We start from the raw sequence: 19,489 nt of genomic DNA, 5'->3' as shown, positions 1-19,489 counted from the left end.
AAGGAGGGAGCGGGCAAGTGAACCGGTTGGTACGAAGAGACTTCTAAGGGCTTGGGACAAGTTAACTGTGAGAGATGGTGTGCTGTATCGAGTCTCCAAGAATCCCATCACAAAGACAAAGACTTATCTGTATGTTGTTCCGCCAACCTTGCATCTCGCTGTTACTGAAAGGTGTCCATGATGAAGCCGGTCACCAGGGACAACAAAGAACACTTTATCTGGCCAGGCATAGATTCTACTGGCCTGGTATGACCAGACATGTGTCAGAGTATGTACGGTGCTGCAGAAGGTGTGTTGTTAGCAAGTCGCCTGAGCCAGAGGCGAGAGCACCTTTGGAGAACATCAGAACATCAGAGCCCCTTGAACTGGTCTGCATAGATTTTTGGTCTGCGGAGGATTCGGCGAACAAATCAGTGGATGTGCTTGTGGTCACCGACCACTTTACTAAGATGGCTCAGGCCTTTCTATGCCCCAATCAGTCTGCTAAGGCGGTAGCGCACCAACTCTGGCATAACTACTTCTGTATCTACGGCTTCCCAAAACGCCTTCACTCGGATCAGGGAGCTAATTTTGAGAGTGTGCTTATTGCCGAGCTATTGAATGTGGCAGGTGTCCAGAAGTCTCACACGACTCCATACCATCCGATGGGAAACGGCTCCTGCGAGAGGATGAACCGTACCTTGGGCAACATGATTCGTGCATTACCCCCGAGAGCCAAGCAAAGGTGGCCTGATGCACTGAAAGCTCTCACATTCTCCTATAACTGTACAGTCCATGAGACAACTGGCTATGCGCCATTTCTGCTGATGTTTGGCAGAGTGCCAAGACTGCCGATTGATGTGATCTTTGGCTCTGTTATTGAGCACCAAGACATCATGAACTATGATCGATATGTACAGACATTGAGGAGGGACCTCAAAGAGGCCATGGATTTGGCGCAGGAGGTGGCACGCAAAAATTTGAAGCGTCACACGGACCTCTACAACCGGAAGGTGCGGGGAGCCCCAGTAGCGATTGGTGATCGCGTCCTTTTGGCCAACAAAAAGGGACGTGGCAAAAGAAAACTTGCTGATCGCTGGGAGAGTGTTGTCTATACAGTTTTTGACAAAAATGATGAGAGTCACACCTTTAAGCTGATGGATGATTCCACGGGGCAAGTGAAAGTTGTGCATCGCAATCTGATAATGCCAGTGAACTTCCTCCCCCTCAGTGGTGCTTCAGTTCAAGATGATGGAGATGAGCTTTCTGAGTCTGGCTCGCTGATGGTTGGATGCGACGGAGAAGCTGTCTGCAACTCATCGGTGGGCACGGCTGAATACAGAACGAGAGCTTGGGTGTCTGACTTACCGTCTGCAGTGTCCAGCGACTCGCTGATGATAGAGGTTACTCAACCAGAAGGCAGCATTATAGATCAAGAGCTTGCCTGTACCAGTGTTCCCCCTGTTGACACTGAGGAGCAGGTAGATGCCACCTCTGGTGGTCAACATTCTGACCTGCTTATGTCTGTGGCCCCAGATGCAGCCTCCTTTGTTTTGGAGTTGGCAGCCATTACTGACGGTGATCAGGACAATGAAGCTGCTATTGAGGGTCATGTCTCAGCCACAGTTGTTCCACCCAACGCAGATCCGACTGATGTTAGCGGGAAGGTGGGGACCCGTGCTAGATCGAGAGTGGGACGGTTACTTAAGCCTGTTTCCAGGTTGATTGAAATGATGCATCAGAGACCTGTTAAAGTTTAAATATTGTTGATAACTGCAAGTTGATTCTATTGTTGTTGAAATGGGACTTTGATCTTTAGAATTGGAACTGATTATTTGTCATTGATTTTTCTGTGTCAGAGTGGTGTACAGTTATGATGTGATGAAATATGTAACTGGCATATTTTATTCTTTTTTTTTGGAAGGGGTCTGGCCAACTTCTTCCTCTACTTCCTTTGGGGATAGTCCTCTGACTGAATTTTCTTTGTGACTGTACGACCTGGTATTACTGAACAGATTTATCACATGTCGATAGCTGTGGATTAGCTATTGGATTTTTTTTTAATCTTGTTCTTTTTTTTTTTTTGAGGATTGTTGGGTTTTTGTCCTCTGTGTTATGATGACTGTGGTGTACCTTTTTTTTTTTTTTTAGGATGTTTTTTTGTTTGTGGTGTTTGTTTATTTGAGTGTGCAAGTGGAATTCAGCAGGGGGGAATGTAAAAGTGTTTATGTGGTATTATTCCACTTGCCACAAATGTCAGTGTAATGGGGAAACAGCGCCCCCCCTCTCGGTGTGGCGGGTTAGGTGAGGCTGGCTGCAGTAATCGCTGCCAGTCTGCCGTAGCCATACGAGAGGTGAGTTGTATTGTTCCGCACACAATATAGCTAAGTAGTACAGACACATAAAACATGTTTGATTAGTTGATGTGCACCGAGTGTAATAAGTGCTTAGTGGACACATGTCCAACACCAGTTTTATGTACTTTTCATTTGTTTATTACTGTGTAAAACTGTATGCTAAAGCGGAATGCTAATGGGATGTTCTGCCATAGTGTGCTGTGCGGAGCGGTGTGTGGCGAGCCATTTGCACTGATACAAAACCGTTGTTTCCATTCAGGTACATCATTTGTTGTTGCTGTTATTTTATTGTATATTAAAAATTGTAATATTGCTGCAGTAATCGCTGCCAGTCTGCCGTAGCCATACGAGAGTGTGCTGTGCGGAGCGGTGTGTGGCGAGCCATTTGCACTGATACAAAACCGTTGTTTCCATTCAGGAAATAAAGTGGCAACGAGCGATCAGAGACTCCTTGTCTTTTTAAAAACAACACAACGCAGAGTCGAGGAGTCTGTTTGGGCCGAACTGTTGCAGCGGGATGAAGCAGAAACCGGTTACATAAGCATCACAGCAGATGCCTTTGTGTCAAAGTAGCTGAGGATAAAATAGAAAAATGATTTTATAAAAATATTCTGCAGTAGATCAAAAAAACAAAAGAACGAATCGTTAATCAACATATGAACATTATGTGATGCTGCTGAACAGTAGCGGTTTTTGATACTGGCGACACGGGCGGTTGCCCGGGGCGGCATCGTGGTGGGGGGCGGCATCACGGGCATCCGCAAAAAAAATAAAAAAAATTAAAAATTGCTTGTACTCATGCTGCCCCGACATCAGCCAGCGCATATTGGGAATGTCACAGGCACCGATCAGTTTTCTGTCGCCCATTTGCTGGGAGTAAGTGCTCCCTCCGTTTGCGAGGTGCGCCTGCTGCTTGCGGCACTGGGAGGAGAGGGCGAGGCGGCGGGGGATTCACTGGCTGGCTGGAGCAGCGTCTAATAACCAACTCGCAAAATAAAAACAAAATAAAAACAAAACAACAAACACGAAAACACCAGACATTATAATACAGATTTAGAATTTGCACCGATGTTTTTTCGAAATTCTATACACGAAAAGTGAGCGAGAGCCCTCGGTGCACCTGCTCGCTGCTGAAGTCAAAGTAAACTTTATTGTCATCTCCGCTGCATACAGTCCAGTATATAGAGAGACGAGACGACGAGGCTCCAGTTACAGCAGTGCAAGTAAACAAACAATATATATAAGAAGAGTAAGAAAATAAATATACACTTTAGGACTCGGGGTAAAGGGATCAGTAACAATTTAAAATTTATAATTTACAGTTTGATGATTTAAAGTTTCACACACAACCTGTCGAAAGGGGAGGGGGGCCGGCTGCTCCCAAATAGAGCACATTTCATTCATAATGTTGTAGAGAGAGGTCTGAGAGGCCAAACGGACTGCAACTTCAGAAAACACTTGCAAAAAGAAAAATGCTGCTAAAAGAAAAACGCTGCAAAAGCACACAAAGCACAACGGAAATAGGAAAAAAGACAACGGAAATGTTTCTGGGGAGACAATAACCGGACGGACCAGTTGCACGAACCAAAACATGTATGTATGGCTGTATCCCAATTCAAGGACTGTTTCCCAATTCAGGGTCTGCAGCCTTAAAGTACGCATCCTTAACGGTCCTCAAGGGCCGCGTACTGAAAGACCGCTGAGGCCGGAAGTGCGAGGCTTGTAGGCTTGTGAAATGGGACGGTCTAGCCTCCATCGCGCTGCCCAGGTTGCCTAGCAACCATGATACTAACAGCTGGAAACGTTTCATACAGCTTTGTTTGACAGAAATGAAGGAGAACATATTTTGTTCATTTGTTTCTACATGAGCTCTGTGTGATTTAATAAGTATCTGAGGCTGAGACCACAGGACTGTAAAACATGATTCAAGGGCTTCATTTCTGTACTGAACAGTCATTTAAGATTAGTTAGTAAATAACAATTAGCTAATGTTGTTCATGAGACTAAAGTCATATCACTTTGGTAATGTAAATATAATATGCCCAATATTAAAGTTATTATATTAATCATTATTAGTTATTACAGCAGTGAACATGAACTCTGTGCCAAATACTGAGCTTCAGTAAAGATTCAAGTTGCATTTATTTATATTTCCTATCACCTTAAATCTTCACTCAAAGACAAGTATCTTTGACAGTGTATATATAGATGTATTATATATAAGAGACAAACATTGTTCTTTAATAAAATTTAATCAAATATTTATTAATATGTAAATGTGAAATGTATTTATGTATTTATTTATTCTTATTGATATATTGTATACTGTGGTGGACGGTTGGGTAATAACTTACCTGAGAGTGGAATAATGGTTAAGTCTGTGACAGCGGAACATATTTAAGGCTGCCAGTTGGCATTAGAGGGGGATTTTTGTGCTGTGAAGAAGCTCGACAAATTAATTGTTGTAAGGAGCGCTGTATAGAAAATAAATACTTTGTTCCACTAAACTTGCCTCTCACTGTGTTTCCAACCGCTAAGGGCCGCCCTGTTACAGTGCTTTTGCAGCGTTTTTCTTTTTGCAAGTGTTTTCTGAAGTTGCAGTCCGTTTGGCCTCTCAGGGCCACCGTAAGTCCATTATGTATTCATGATTTGAATCCTGGGTTGTGTGAAATCCCAGAAATAAACCTTAGACAAAGTGAATCTGTGAACCAAGGTGTAGGTGTGTTAGATCATGTTGTGGTGATCCTCAACATCCTGGGGGATTTATGTTCATACTGGAGTACAAAATTAAAACCAATGTAAGATGGACAAGAAAAGTTCATAGCCATCAGGTGCTCAGTTTAGAAAAAATAGAAAAGAAGAGAAACGAGCAAAAGATACAGGTAAGCAGATGTGTGATTGGATAATGGCAGGTCATCCTGAAACAATCAAAATCAGAATACTTTATTAATCCCTAAGGAAATAATGTGGATTACAGTTGCTCCAAGAAGAAATGGTAAAAATAGTAACAGTAACAGACTAAACTCCAAACAATACATTATGTTACAGATTTTAATATTAATTAGTCAGTGTCAATTCTTCCTGTTCTCATTGTATGACGAATTATGATGGCTGTTTGGTAGCCGTTTGTGTCACGGTTGTTAAAGAGTGGACTCAGGCGCGGAGCTCAGAAATAATGACAGTGCATTTATTTACAGTGCAGCAAGGTGACAACAGTTCAAAATGTGCAACGATGGTGATAGTGCGTCCCTCCTTCCGTGTAAGCCCGTGCGTGGTAGTGAGTGCTCGTCTCTCCTCCAAGTGCTTCCTTTGTGTCGGTAAATCCTCCGTCCATTGACCCTGTGCACGAGAAAATGCTAACTTCCTGGTTTGAGACCGGATGTAGGGTTGTACATTTCCGGTAGCTTTACTTTGCGGTCAATCACTACTGCGAAGATATACTCCAAAATTGATGTCCAAAACTCGAAAACGGAACGATCGCGTTAAGTTACAAAGAGGAGAAGGTGGGAACACTCACCACTGTTGTGTCATAAAAAAATCTAATGATTAATTTTTACGTTTAAAGCGTTTAGATCGATCAGTTGTTTACATCACAACACAAGCAGAACTGCATCACTGCAGCAGAAGACACATCGTCCACATTCAGAAGCACATCTCTGTATAGTGACTGGTCTTATGATTTAAACAGGCAAATGTTCAGCATTCAAACTACAGGTGAACAATAGTCAAACCAGGTGTTTCCCCGTTATGTCGATATCAGCTAGTCCAGTACACACCTACACAGAATGTTAACAAACCGTGAATAAAGCCACACAAAAAATGAATGATTGCTGGTAACGGTTTCTATACATTAGTATTTACGAAGGGTATGTTGTGACTTACCTTCAAAATTACAGCGGTCCCTCGCTATAACGCGGTTCACCTTTCACCTCGCTGTTTCGTGGATTTTTTAGTGCAAGTTTGCATGCTTATTTTTTTTACGTCACATTGTGTCCTGATCGCTGCAGACGATCTCCTCCGTGACGTCTCTCCTGTACAGTACAGAATCACTGCATCGATCGCTAGCAGTGTGACTCTGAAGTGCAGTGCTGTATGTCCACGATGTCCACAAAACATTTTGCACCGTCAAAAAATAAAATTGGCTACTTGATTTCACCTATCGCTGGTTATTTTTAGAACATAACACCGTGATAAACGAGGGACAGCTGAGAAATATAATATTTGAATCACTTTTCTCTTTTGCCCTGAGGCGTGGGGGATAAATGTCGACAAGTCGATGAACATCATTTACAGATATATTGGGTAAATGCCCGAGACATGTATAGAAATGTAAATCGCCGCTTGATTTATTCATTTGCTTAACTTGTTTTGGACGTAAACAGGGCACGAATAGGACACCGGAAACAAAGCTCCCCACAGGAGTTTCTGCACTGGAAGTAGCATATGCTAACGTGCACATAGTCAATCCCTGGGTGAACACACACACGACAGCAAAATGAGTACGAAGATCAGACAGTACTTCTATAACGTTAGCGACTCGAAAACACTACTACAGCTGATTGGATTACATACGTGTTACATAGTTACTTGAGCATTTCTTCCCTCGATGGAACCAGCAAGGAAAAGAAAATTTTCCCCTGTCTGGCAACGTTTTGATGTCATCTCTCCTAATAAGGTAAACACACTGTAATAAAGAAATGATAAGTACCATAATATAAATAAACCACACCACAGATCCTATAATCAGATTTCTGTCTTTTTGTTTATTAAAAGGTGAAGCGTTTGCTGTGCTCTAAAGAACTTGGATACAGCAACAACACCTCATCTATGCTGAGGCATTACAGAGCCCTGCATGAGAACAAGGAGACTAACCAAGGTGGACCAAGCTCAGGTGAGTTTTTGTAGGTTTTAAGGATACAGTCATTTGATACATTTATATTCCCCATGTAATTCATTAATATTTGGGTTCTATTTACTGAAATATGTAATTTCTTAATGTTTTTTTGTTGTATCAGGGGAGAGGAATGATGTGGATGAGGCCTTGGTCAACATGGTGATAGAGGATTCCCAGCCCTTCACTATTGTGGAGGACAGTGGGTTTAGGAAGCTTGTTAAAGTTTTGAACCCTAACTATGTTCTCCCCACAAGGCAGGTGTGTATCTTAAAATATGAAGCATGTTTCCATTTTGCCTTTATTTACATATTAAGTACTGTACTTTATTTTGTTTAGGCTTTGAAAGCTATGGTGGACCAAAGATACAAAGAGTCCAAACAAAAAGAAAAACTGACTGTGGCCAAGGTTTCTGCAGTTAGTTTGACATCTGATATGTGGACCTCCATTAACACAGAGGCTTACCTAGCCGTCACCTGCCATTTCATTGACTCTAACACTGCATTGCATTCTGTAGTGTTAGGTGTTCAGCACTCAAGCACATACTGCTGTCAATTTGTCACAAGTAAGAGCAGCGCTCATGTCAGAGTGGGGCATTACAGACAAAGTTACATGTTATGTGACTGATGGAGCAGCAAACATGGGTGCTTGTGCTAAGGAGCTTCGTTTGCGTCACAGTAATTGTGCGGCACATACATTAAACCTAATGGTCAAAAAAGCTCTTGATCAACACACAACGCTGTCTGACATCCGGACTACCTGTAGGAGGATAGTGGGATATTTCAAGAGCAGTACAACTGTTAAGGTTTGTTCCATTATTTCATTACTGCTTTGAGGTGCTGCTGCAGTAACACAGCTTGAATTAATCAGTTTGTGTTGGCTGTTTTTCTAGGAGAGGCTGACAGAGGTGCAGGAGCAAATGGGCCGGCCTGCACTGAAGTTAATTCAAGAGGTGGATACACGTTGGAACAGCACATTCCAAATGCTTCAACGTGTTCATGAACTCAGGGAACCTATTGGAGCATCGTTAGCTGGCCTGCACACTGATATTTGCCCACTATCCTCTGAACAGTATGACCTTATGGCAGAATGTCTTAAAATACTCTCCCCATTTAATGATGCCACCACTGAGGTGTAAGAGGAAAAGCGAGTGTCTGGATCCAAAGTAATTCCACTTCTAACAATGTTGCACCATGCACTAAATGAAGAGGAAATGGGAGTTGTCCTAACTCCAGAGAGCTCCACCATGGTTGAGTGTCTAAGGAGACAATTAAAGGAGAAGCTCTACACATTGCAGTCAATGAGCATCATGTCACTGGCAACATTGCTGGATCCAAGGTTCAAAAAAATAGGCTTCTTTAGCCCAAATAAAGCAATGGATGCTGAGAAGAGACTTATTTTTGAATGTGCTGCTATTTTGCGGCACGTGGCCTTCTCATCAGCAGCCTCATCATCAAAAGCTTCTCAGCCTGTGACTCAAGGTATATGAGCACATTTCGATTGTTATATTGTATTTAGTTACTTACATTCTGTTTGTTTTAGGTAGCAAACTGTGGCATCGTTTGACACCACTGTTCTGGAGACAAAGACCCCAAATGCTACTGCTGATGAGCTGAAGTACAGAAATACCTCCATGAACCAAATATCGGCAGACTGGAGAATCCGCTGGAGTACTGGGCTGGACACAAATTTCTTTATCCAAACTTGTATAAACTTGCTGTGGTTTTTCTTGCAACCCCTGCTTCATCTGTGCCCTGTGAGAGGATATTTTCAAAAGCAGGAGAAATCCTCTCAAAAAAGAGGAACCGTCTTAAGCCCAGCACTGTGGAAAAGCTGCTATTTTTGAATAAAAACAAATGAAAACTTTTCCCTAGTGTCATGAGCACTGTTATAAAGTCACAACCACATTCACATCACAACTCCCTCCCTTTTTGTTTCCATGTACATTCCTGTGTTAAGCTGCCAATTTATTATACACAAACATTAATTAAATTAAAATAATATAAAATTAGTATAATATTAAATATAACTAATATTTAGAGTTTAGTTATTGGTGTCATGAACAAAAGTAATTTCTTTATTCATTCAACTTGAAGCGCCACACACTAGTTTGTGTCATTATTGAGATGTACATAAGCATGATTACACAGTTACACAATCATCCCAAAAACTCTGTACTGATAGTTTCCAATTTCTCTTTTGTATCAGACATACTGAGACAATATTCGGGATAAATAACCATAAAAAACAATTTATTTATTCAGTTTAGAGGTTTACACATCACATCATTATAATCATTGAGCCCGTTTCACTTGAATCGTCCACTTGATGGCGCAGTAGAGCAAATGAATCATCACAATGCTTCGAACTATGAGTCGACCAGTTGAATGGAAAGCTTCATTTCATCACGAGGCTTCATCTCACCATCACTACATTTTATGAGTGAGCTTGACTTTAAGTGACTTACAGGTTTCTTTGAAAAATACTTTCTTATATCCTGGTTCTTCCTAGTTGCTGCCGTCCTCCTCTCCTCCTCGCAGCGCAGGCTTGCCGCTGCTAAAACTAAACAGAGCTCCAATCACATTGGCCATATTTGTCACGTGACGTAGGACTCCAGTAGAGAACGTAATTTAACTCTTTCTGCACCGCTGGGTGAATGAGACGTCGACAGATTGTTTTTTTTCTTTCTATCGGGTTTGTTTTTCTTTCAAATTATTGGTTGGGACAATTCAATAATCGCTGGACATTGGTGACATGTCCCTTACGTCCATGCCAAATCTACGCCCTTGGACTGAACAGTCGTTTAGCTTCTAGTTTAATCGGCTTTGCTGTGTAATCTCTGCTGCCAACAGTGTAGTGAAACATTTAAGCTGTACATGAAAGTTAATGGGTAATTATGATGATCTTTACCACAAAGATTTTAAATGAAAGAATAAACAAAGGGCATGAAAACTGATTCTTATGTCTACTGTGTATCTTCAGTGTGAATGTTGAGTTATATTTGAGTGTCTGCATTTAAAGCACATTTTAATGTATTGTTTCGAAATCCATGGTGGTACACAGGAAAAATTACTAAAGAATGTAGAATTAGAACACTATCTGTATTTGTTTTTTAAATAGTTTTACATATATTTTACTATTTAAAAAAATACTCAAGAAATCAAGCTTGCTGCCTGTCTTGTACAGTAATTTCATTTGAACATAGGTTTGATTTAGTGGAGTCAGTCGTTCCCATGCATCATTCTGTTAGTGTGAGAATGAACTAAGATTAGAAAATGTCAAAATATAAAGTGTGATTTATTTTTATTCATCACAGCATCCTAAACTTTGCTGAACTTTTTGCTGAGTGTTGACTGTCAAATTTCAAACATCCAAGTAAAGATAAACTATTAAACTTTAACTGGGTCAGACTTGTTACTGCATGCTGTAACCAAACATACCACACCCTGCATCATGTGATTGGCTCTTGGTTGCTCTGTAAGAATATTTCTTTAGCGCCTCCCTTCACAGATGTGTCTGTATCAGGATGGGTCTAAACAACATGGTGTAAATGCAGTTGCTGGTGAGCCTCATTTCCTGTAGGAGGTGAAAAAGAGCAGAGATCTGTTTCCCTTCAGAGCACAGAGGTTGTTTCTGTTCAGAGGAAGTGAAACTGTCTGACAGTCACTGAGAGACGGTGAAACGGCACAGCACATGAATCAAATGGATCAAACAAAATTCTGCTGTTCAGTCTGTTTGGATCTACTGAAGGATCCGGTGGCTATTCCCTGTGGACACAGCTACTGCATGAATTGTATTAAAAGCTTCTGGGATGAAGAGGAAAAGAAGAAAATCTACAGCTGCCCTCAGTGCAGACAAACTTTCACAGCGAGGCCTGTCCTGGTGAAAAACACCATGTTAGCAGATTTAATGGAGGAGCTGAAGAAGACTGGACTCCAAGCTGCTCCTGCTGATCACTGCTATGCCGGACCTGAAGATGTGGCCTGTGATCTGTGCTCTGGCATGAAGCTAAAAGCTGTGAAATCCTGTCTGGTGTGTTTGGTCTCTTACTGTGAGAAACACCTTCAGCCTCATTATGATTTGCCTACATTAAAGAAACACAAGCTGGTGGAGCCCTCCAAGAAGCTCCAGGAGAACATCTGCTCTCGTCATGATGAGGTGATGAAGATGTTCTGCCGTACTGATCAGCAGAGTATCTGTTATCTCTGCTCTGTGGATGAACATAAAGGCCACGACACAGTCTCAGCTGCAGCAGAAAGGACTGAGAGGCAGAGCGAGCTGGAGGTGAGTCGACAAAACATCCAGCAGAGAATCCAGGACAGAGAGAAAGATGTGAAGCTGCTTCAACAGGAGGTGGAGGCCATCAATCAGTCTGCTGATCAAACAGTGGAGCACAGTGAGAAGATCTTCACTGAGCTGATCCATCTCATCCAGAAAAGAAGCTCTGATGTGAAGCAGCAGATCAGATCCCAGCAGGAAACTGAAGTGAGTCGAGTCAAAGAGCTTCAGGAGAAGCTGGAGCAGGAGATCACTGAGCTGAAGAGGAAAGATGCTGAGCTGAAGCAGCTCTCACACACAGAGGATCACATCCAGTTTCTACACAACTACCCCTCACTGTCAGCACTCAGTGAGTCTACAGACTCATCCAGCATCAATATCCGTCCTCTGAGCTACTTTGAGGATGTGACAGCAGCTGTGTCAGAGGTCAGAGATAAACTACAGGACATTCTGAGAGAGGAATGGACAAACATCTCACTGACAGTCACTGAAGTGGATGTTTCACTGTCAGATCCACCAGAGCCAAAGACCAGAGCTGGATTCTTAAAATATTCATGTGAAATCACACTGGATCCAAACACAGCGTACAGATATCTGTTATTATCAGAGGGGAACAGAAAAGCAACATTCATGAAACAACAGTCTTATTCTGATCATCCAGAAAGATTCACTTGTTGGTGTCAGGTCCTGAGTAGAGAGAGTCTGACTGGACGTTGTTACTGGGAGGTGGAGTGGAGAGGGGGAGGAGTTTATGTAGCAGTCGCATACAAGAATATCAGCAGAAAAGGAGGGGGTAATGAATGCTGGTTTGGACGTAATGACAAATCTTGGGCATTAAATTGTAACAACAACAGTTATACATTTCGGTACAACAACATCCAAACTCGTGTCTCAGGTCCTCGTTCCTCCAGAGTAGGAGTGTACCTGGATCACAGAGCAGGTATTTTGTCCTTCTACAGCGTCTCTGAAACCATGACTCTCCTCCACAGAGTCCAGACCACATTCACTCAGCCGCTCTATGCTGGACTGATGGTTTACGATTCTATAGTTATTGATGGAGCCACTGCTGAATTGATTAAACTGAAATAGACTGAAGTCTTTCATATTGTGGGTTTAAATCTGTATTTTAGTTTCATTTTATTTTCTCTCCATCATTTCTGCACAGAGATCAGCTGTCAGTCAAACATTATGGGTGGTACCTCCACATCTTCTAGTTGTTCTCTTGATGTTTCTGAGTTTTTAAAGGAGATCTTTCCTGTGACTGTTTATGGAGGCTATCACTGCTCATCATCATTTTGATTTACTAAAATATTTCTCCACATGAAAATGTAAACTTCTCTATCCTCTAAATGTTTCTGGAATATTTGTATTGAAAAATGTCGACATTTCTCTTTATGAGTATGGCAGACCATGTGTGTGTGTTTGTGTTTGTTTTTGTCAAAATCATCAAACAAATGAGGGAAAACTGTGATTTTAATGAATGAATTCATATATTGTGTTGATGTTTTATTGTGTGAATAAACTGGAAGGTTTGACTATAAATCAAACTTTGAACAAAGTCTTTTCTTCTGTCTTCATTCCAGGATCTCACTCAAATCTGATGCAGAAAATATGAAACTAATCTGAGAGAATAACTGAAGCAGTTTTCCTCCTGAAGCATCACAAAGTTCAGAGTTCATGTTTAAAGCAGAAGATTCAGCAGTCGCTCTGTGACCTTTCAACTTTCTTCACTAAAACAGCTTCATTACAGAGAAACAAGTCACATTTTCTTCATGTTCTTAAGTCCTTTCAAATGTTTTTAATGGTCCTTGAATGCAGCATCAGTGTTACAGGTTGTGACTCCTGTGAACAAACTGACACAGTGTGATATTACACATATTTAAATCTGTCTTTACTGATGATGTTGAAGCTGCTGAAGGCTCAGTGAAGTTTTGTCTTCCTGCAGGTTAACAAGTGAAATCTGAAAGTGATGCACAACACAAGAGGGCGCCTTCATCCTGCTAACAGGGATGTAGAGGAGGTTAAAGCACCTCAGCTCAGTTTGTCCACATGTTTTACATTCTGCCATGTTTTTAGGCTGAATAAAGCCTTTATCATAAAGTGCATTGTGTCATAGATCATTTTGTGTTATAAAAATGATAAGAATTAAGAATTATTCTAATATTAATTTAGCACCAGGTTCAGTTACCTTTACATAAAATTGATGGTAGAATTTTCCTTTAAGGAGCAACTTTTTACTTTTTTACTTTAAGTACATTTCAATAAGGAGAGATCGTCAGAAAGAATGAAGATGCCTCTTCCGGGGCGCGGGGGGCCCTCGGGCCTCCGGCCTCTGTGCCTGTGGCTCGGTTCACTCTGGCGCAGCTGGCTGCCGGCGGAGCCGGCGGGCACGCCGGTGCAGCCCCCTCTAGCTTCTGCCCAGTGGCTACTGGGTGACCCCTCATCTGGGGATCCTCAGCCCTTCCCATGAAGGTGGCACGGATGCCCCTCCGGTGGTCCTCCTTGGGCTCTTGCACTCTGGGGCCTCTGGATGTCTGGGGCCTGGATCTCCTCCATGCCTGCTTCATGCCCTGGGGGACGGGGCTATGGCTCTCTACATCCTCTAGCAGACCATTACATGGGGAAACCATTTGAATACAAGCGCGCCGATCCACACAGGTGTGCACACGGGTGTTCACTGTTCGTAGACTTAAACTACACCTTTCTTGGCTGCTACTTCAAAGCACATTGTGCGCTGTCTGTCCTGCGTGCTGCACAACAACATTCAATATTTAGTATTTACTGCTGTTTACACTTAGCTAGATTAATGCGATGGTGTTGTGTATAGTATGTTGCATTGTTTTGTTTTTTTTGCTTGTTTTCTATTCTTTTTCTCTCAACAGGTGATCCCGGAGATATTTTTTCCCCCCCCCTTTCGCACTGTCCCTCTCCCCTTCTGTTTTTCTTTTCCTTCCTCTTTCTTTCTCCCTTTCCTATCCCTCACTCATGTCTGTCCCGTCTGTAACAACTGAAAATAAAATAAATAATAAAAACAAAGGTCGATCAAATGGACCAATACGGCAATGCCATGATGATCCATTTGGCAAAATAAATCCATTGGGTCTCCTTGTTGGTCTTCAGACAACAATTCTGACGGCTAAAGAACCAAATGGGACAGGCGAAAAAAAAAAAAAAAAAAAAAAAAAAAAAAAAAAAAAGAAAGAATGAAGATGATTTATTGATGAACAGAATGTACAAAGGTGTTTGGTGGTCTGTCTCTCTGCAGAACGGAGCTCCAGCTGTGAAACAGATTAGAGCAGGACCCCCCAGAGCCTAGATGCTGGTGATGGAGATGAAGGTGACTTGAATGAAGCTCGAGTGATGAGAGGTGGAACTGGGCAGGAGGTGCTTTGCACAAAGGCGTCTAGAAGGAGGATGACATATGCACAGTGAGGTTTAAAGTATGCAGCATGAATGGTGATTGGCCTGGAGAAGGCCGGGAGAATGTGATTGGACCAGACCAGTGATGACACAAACAGCTTGACAGTGGAAGTGATAAAGCTTAGATTCAGCCGGCAGCACCTGGACAGATGTGAGACCATAGATCTTTCTTATTGAACTCACACAGAAGCTTTATTTCAGAGCCTGAACTTTTTTACTCTTAGTTGAGTAACACGAGTATCTGTACTTCTACTTAAATACAGAACGTCTGCACTTTTGCCACCTCTGCTTTTTGGTAGCTCCAGGAATGAGAACAGAAAAACAAACATTGACAAAAAGTGTAGTGGATTTATGAACTTTACATTTAACAGACCTCACAAAGCAGCTCAACACAACAGTCAGCTGTTACTGTCGGGTATGGAGGATTGAAGACAGCAGGTGACGTTGTAGCAGAAGAGAAGATTCACACTGATGGGCTTCATCCATCAGTGTGAATCTTCTGTTGCCTCGACTGTTGTTAACAGAAAATGCAAATCAAAGTTACTATTCTGTTAAATATGGGAAATGTTACCAACTCTGTAGAGAATAATGGTGAGATGCAGTTGCACATCGTCATCATGAGAACTGATTCCTGAACCGCTCGTCCTGCATCATCTTCAATTATCAAGCTCTGTCAGCATGATCTCCATGATTCCTGGGATGTATTCCTCATAGACCACCCTCAGGTGTTTCTGCAGTGTGTTTAGCTTCTGACTCAATATACACCACAGACCTGAATCAGACCCTTTAGGTTACACACAACAGAGCAGGTCAGTCAGGAATCTTTCTGATTACTTTTTAAATGGCAGCACTGCCACAGAGAAGCTTTTAAAAACCTGAAGAATGCTGCTGAAACTAGAGGGTTTATATATCAATAAGATTAAGATTAATTAAGATTATGGCTCCTTACAGCCATCACATCAAAAGACTTATTTTTGGAGACAATGCCAACCATACCTTAAATTATCTTTAATGATTCTTAATGATAACACACTTACCTAAAACAAAGGTAATGTAAAGCATATCATCAAAGAGTAACTGCCACAGGAAAACATGACTGTCAGTGAAGACATCCATCTGTCTGCTGCTTCTACCATGGCACCATATTCAGCAGAGAAGACCACTTTGGTTTAGTCTCTCTAATTATGCGAGCTGGGACCACATCCTCACTTTAGGTTCGACAGCATTTCTAGTAGATAATGGCAGATGGCTTCAGCATGAACTGAGGCAGCGGTTTGAGGAAGGCCTCACATTATTAAACAACCCACAAACATAAAGCCCTGCTGCTGTCAAACTTTGTCATATAAACAAGTGCAGAGAACTGTGCTGAAATCTGGAGTGACAAAGCAAGGCAGGTACAATTACAAATACAGATATCAGTGTCACAGTAAAAAGCTTCATTTGAACATGAATTTAGTTGTGATGACAAGCTGAGACAAAAAGGTAATCACTTATTCCACTTCCTCACCCAAAGTGGAACCTGCTCCCATCTGGTTCCCCCTCTCCACCTGCTCTAAAACAGAATAAATGTAAAGCACCTGGATCGGCACATGAAACCTAGAGTTGACTTAATGATGCTCACAGAAAAATATGTTTACCTCACACATGTCTGTGCAGGTTCTCAGTCATCCAGCTCATGGTAGTCTAAGGAGCTGCTTAGGTTTACCTCACATGTGAGATCATGTGCCTTGGAGTGCATTATGGACAGGAAAGTTTCAGGACCATGAGGTGAGCATATTCTGGATGTGCAGAGATCACCTTATGCAAGTAGAGCACAAACTTGCATGTGAGTGCTGCCTGATGTTACCTCATCCATAAATATTAAAGGATGGGCATAAACTTCCTGTCAGAAATGACAGAAGGTCCTTTGGGAAGTTTTCATCAATAAGTACAGTATATGTATAGTAGAGGTGGGAATCGCCATACACCCCACGATACGATATTATCACAATACTTAACTCACGATACGATATTATTGTGATTTTTAATATATTTAAATATATTTTTTGCAATATTCTGAGTATTGCAATAAGATATTTTGTGATTTATCATATATTTATCATATATTTTTTCTACTGCAGATTTTGTCCATAAAGGTAAACTTTATCAATATTCATTTTATCTAATAATAAAGTCTCACACTCAGTCTTTCTCTCATGTCAGTCAGTTTTATTGCTGACAAAGTAAACGGTTTGTATAACAGTCTAGTAACCAACTTAACTGAACGTAACTATCTGGTACAATTATAGCTTAAAACAAAATATAATTTTACATTAAATAAAAAAGTTTTAAATTTAAATAAAATAAAACATTTCTTAAATTAAAATAAGTAAACTATCCTGTTTGTTGCTGCCCTAAAAAGTTAAACACATTTGGACAGTGAAGCAATGTCAGCATTCTTGCTCAGAAAAAGGATCAACATGCTCTGAAGTCAGAGTGCTCCGTTTTGCTGTGACGATGTCTCCAGCGGTTGAGAAGACTCTTTCAGCCGAGACACTAGTACCTGGGATACAAAGGTATCTTTTTGCCAGCGTGGCCAGGAAAGGATAGACTTCCTCATGGGATTTCCACCAGCTTAGTGGGTCTTCTGTGAGTGCCAGTGACGTGACCTCCTGGTATCTTTTCACCTCCTCCTCAGCTGTGGCAGATAATGATTTTGGTGGGGCTCCAACATCACCATAAGTCTGACCAAGCAAGTCTGTTAACCCACAAGACTTCCTCATCTTGGCTGGTATGAGAGGGGGTCTGGGATTTTGTTCAGTCTCGCCAGGTTTCTCATGATGTTCATGGGCTTCTGGCTCACAGATGGGCTGCTGCCTCTTTTCTTCCTGTAGAAAACCCACACACATACAGAGAGAGGGAGAAAATAAATATCTTTTAGTATGCAGTAATATGTTAGCAAATTATAATTAATGTATTTAATTGTTAAATAGAATATTACCAATATGACAAAAATATCACCGATCTACTAATATTGCAAGTAAGTTATTTAACACCAGAATGTTTGCTTACCTGAAGGGCTATAGCCTCAGCAACCACTCTGGCATAGGTTTCCTGTCTTTCCTCCAGTGACAGGAACGGCAGGGCTTTAAAGCGTGGGTCGAGAGCTGATGCTGTGTAGAGGGTGTTCCTCTCGACTGTGCTGGCATATCTCTTCTTAAGATCTTGACTGATACTTTGCTTGACGTTTCTGACCAGCGCTGTGTCATCAATGTTGTCTTGGGTGTCGTGCAACAGCTGTGCTAGCAGCGGTGCTACGAGAGACAGAGTAGGATTCTTTATTTTAACATTTATCACTACTAATAATAACAATTTTAGGTTTTCTTGACATTTTAAAGAATCCCCCTTAGTTGCTATTCATACTACACCAAAGTCATTAGGTGACAGTTAAACAATTAAAGTTCCTGTTTTTTTTTCACTAAATTTGTAATTTATTTCTTTGTCTTTTTTTTATAGTGGAATCATTGAAAAATAGGACATTATTTTTAAGTTAATGAAAGACTTTATATTTTATAATTACAGGACAGTCTGGGGAATCAACTAAAAAAACTTTTCTGTAATTTTACACATTAATCGTGCAGCTTCACATGTCCGGCCCACTTGTGATCAAAGTTACCTGTAAGTGGCCCACAGTGTAAAATGAGTTTGTCTTATAGATTCTGTGACATGATTAGTAATACTCAGCAACATCCATCAACCTCGGGTTTCACTGGGCAAAAGGCAGCGTTCACCCTGCACAGGGTTAACACACAGTGACAGAATAGAATAGAAACAATAGAATAGAAAATATTTGACACAGAGCACTATGGTTACTGGTTTTGTCTCACCTTCCTTGACTGAAAATAGGAGGCCTGGTGCTCTGGCTCTGCAGGGATGACATGAAACATTGAACAGACTGCACCCCGGCAGCTTTGGAAACTCCTGTTTTGGATGGTTTGACACATGAAGAAGAAGCTTCTGCATGCATGGACACTGGAGGCACCAGCCTGAGGTTTGATAACACAAGACCATCATTCTGTCCTAGAAACAGGAAGATAATCTGAAGTTACCTTCAGGTGCTTTTAAGAGACTCTTCAAGTGGAATCTGAAAACTGAACTTTACAGAATACCTTTCATTGAAAAAGGTTAATGTCTGACTGTCATGCTCCTGGGAATTTGACCCAGGTTTATGAGTTTGTTGGACATTATATTCATTCTTCAGAATTATGAAATAGTTGTGTTCAGATTTTGAGAGCCTCTGAGTTTTGTTGCTTATGTTTCTAGGTTTTGGTTCTTGTTTCTGTTCATGTTTGTCCCCTTTTCATATCTAGTCTGTATTTGTCTCATCTTTGTGTTGTCTTTAGTCTCTCCTGTTGTCGTCTTTGTCTCTGTCTCTCTATCATCTGTGTTTTGTCCTTTTGTCTCCAGGTCTGTTTATTCCCCATTATCAAGCTTACATGTCTGAGTCTCAGTGTGCATCACTTGCTGCTTTATTTTGTTAGTTTTTTGTCTCCTATAGCTGAGCCACATTTAGTAATGCCAACAT

General features: G+C 41.4%; 2 protein-coding genes and 1 pseudogene across 2 annotated transcripts; 2 read left to right on the top strand and 1 right to left on the bottom strand.

Annotated features, from left to right (window-relative positions):
• The first annotated feature begins 8,146 nt into the window (after window positions 1-8,146).
• LOC146521588 (zinc finger BED domain-containing protein 4-like) lies at window positions 8,147-8,716 on the top strand (annotated as a pseudogene).
• Window positions 8,717-10,682: 1,966 nt separating this feature from the next.
• LOC146521587 (tripartite motif-containing protein 16-like) lies at window positions 10,683-13,063 on the top strand. The gene has a single exon (XM_085154986.1). It carries the CDS (start codon window positions 10,921-10,923, stop codon window positions 12,592-12,594), a length of 1,674 nt encoding a protein of 557 aa, XP_085011112.1. The 5' UTR covers window positions 10,683-10,920; the 3' UTR covers window positions 12,595-13,063.
• Window positions 13,064-17,127: 4,064 nt separating this feature from the next.
• LOC146521586 (E3 SUMO-protein ligase ZBED1-like) lies at window positions 17,128-18,978 on the bottom strand. The gene is made up of 3 exons (XM_085155176.1): window positions 18,792-18,978; window positions 17,977-18,218; window positions 17,128-17,792 (listed from the first exon to the last, which is right to left on the bottom strand). The coding sequence occupies exons 1-3, from the start codon at window positions 18,976-18,978 to the stop codon at window positions 17,355-17,357; spliced, it is 867 nt and encodes a 288-aa protein (XP_085011302.1). The 3' UTR covers window positions 17,128-17,354.
• Between the last annotated feature and the right edge of the window lie 511 nt (window positions 18,979-19,489).

Source organism: Neolamprologus multifasciatus, chromosome 3 (genome assembly GCF_963576455.1).
Source record: "Neolamprologus multifasciatus chromosome 3, fNeoMul1.2, whole genome shotgun sequence".
Lineage (NCBI taxonomy): Eukaryota > Metazoa > Chordata > Actinopteri > Cichliformes > Cichlidae > Neolamprologus > Neolamprologus multifasciatus.
This window is presented reverse-complemented; position numbering and strand designations above follow the sequence as displayed.

Coding starts and splice junctions, on each gene's coding strand:
- LOC146521587 (XM_085154986.1), top strand. CDS start 10,921: ATGAATCAAATGGATCAAACAAAATTCTGCTGTTCAGTCTGTTTGGAT.
- LOC146521586 (XM_085155176.1), bottom strand. CDS start 18,978: ATGATGGTCTTGTGTTATCAAACCTCAGGCTGGTGCCTCCAGTGTCCA. Junction 18,219..18,791: donor CCTATTTTCAGTCAAGGAAG/GTGAGACAAAAC, acceptor TGTCTCTCGTAG/CACCGCTGCTAGCACAGCTG. Junction 17,793..17,976: donor CTGAGGCTATAGCCCTTCAG/GTAAGCAAACAT, acceptor GGTTTTCTACAG/GAAGAAAAGAGGCAGCAGCC.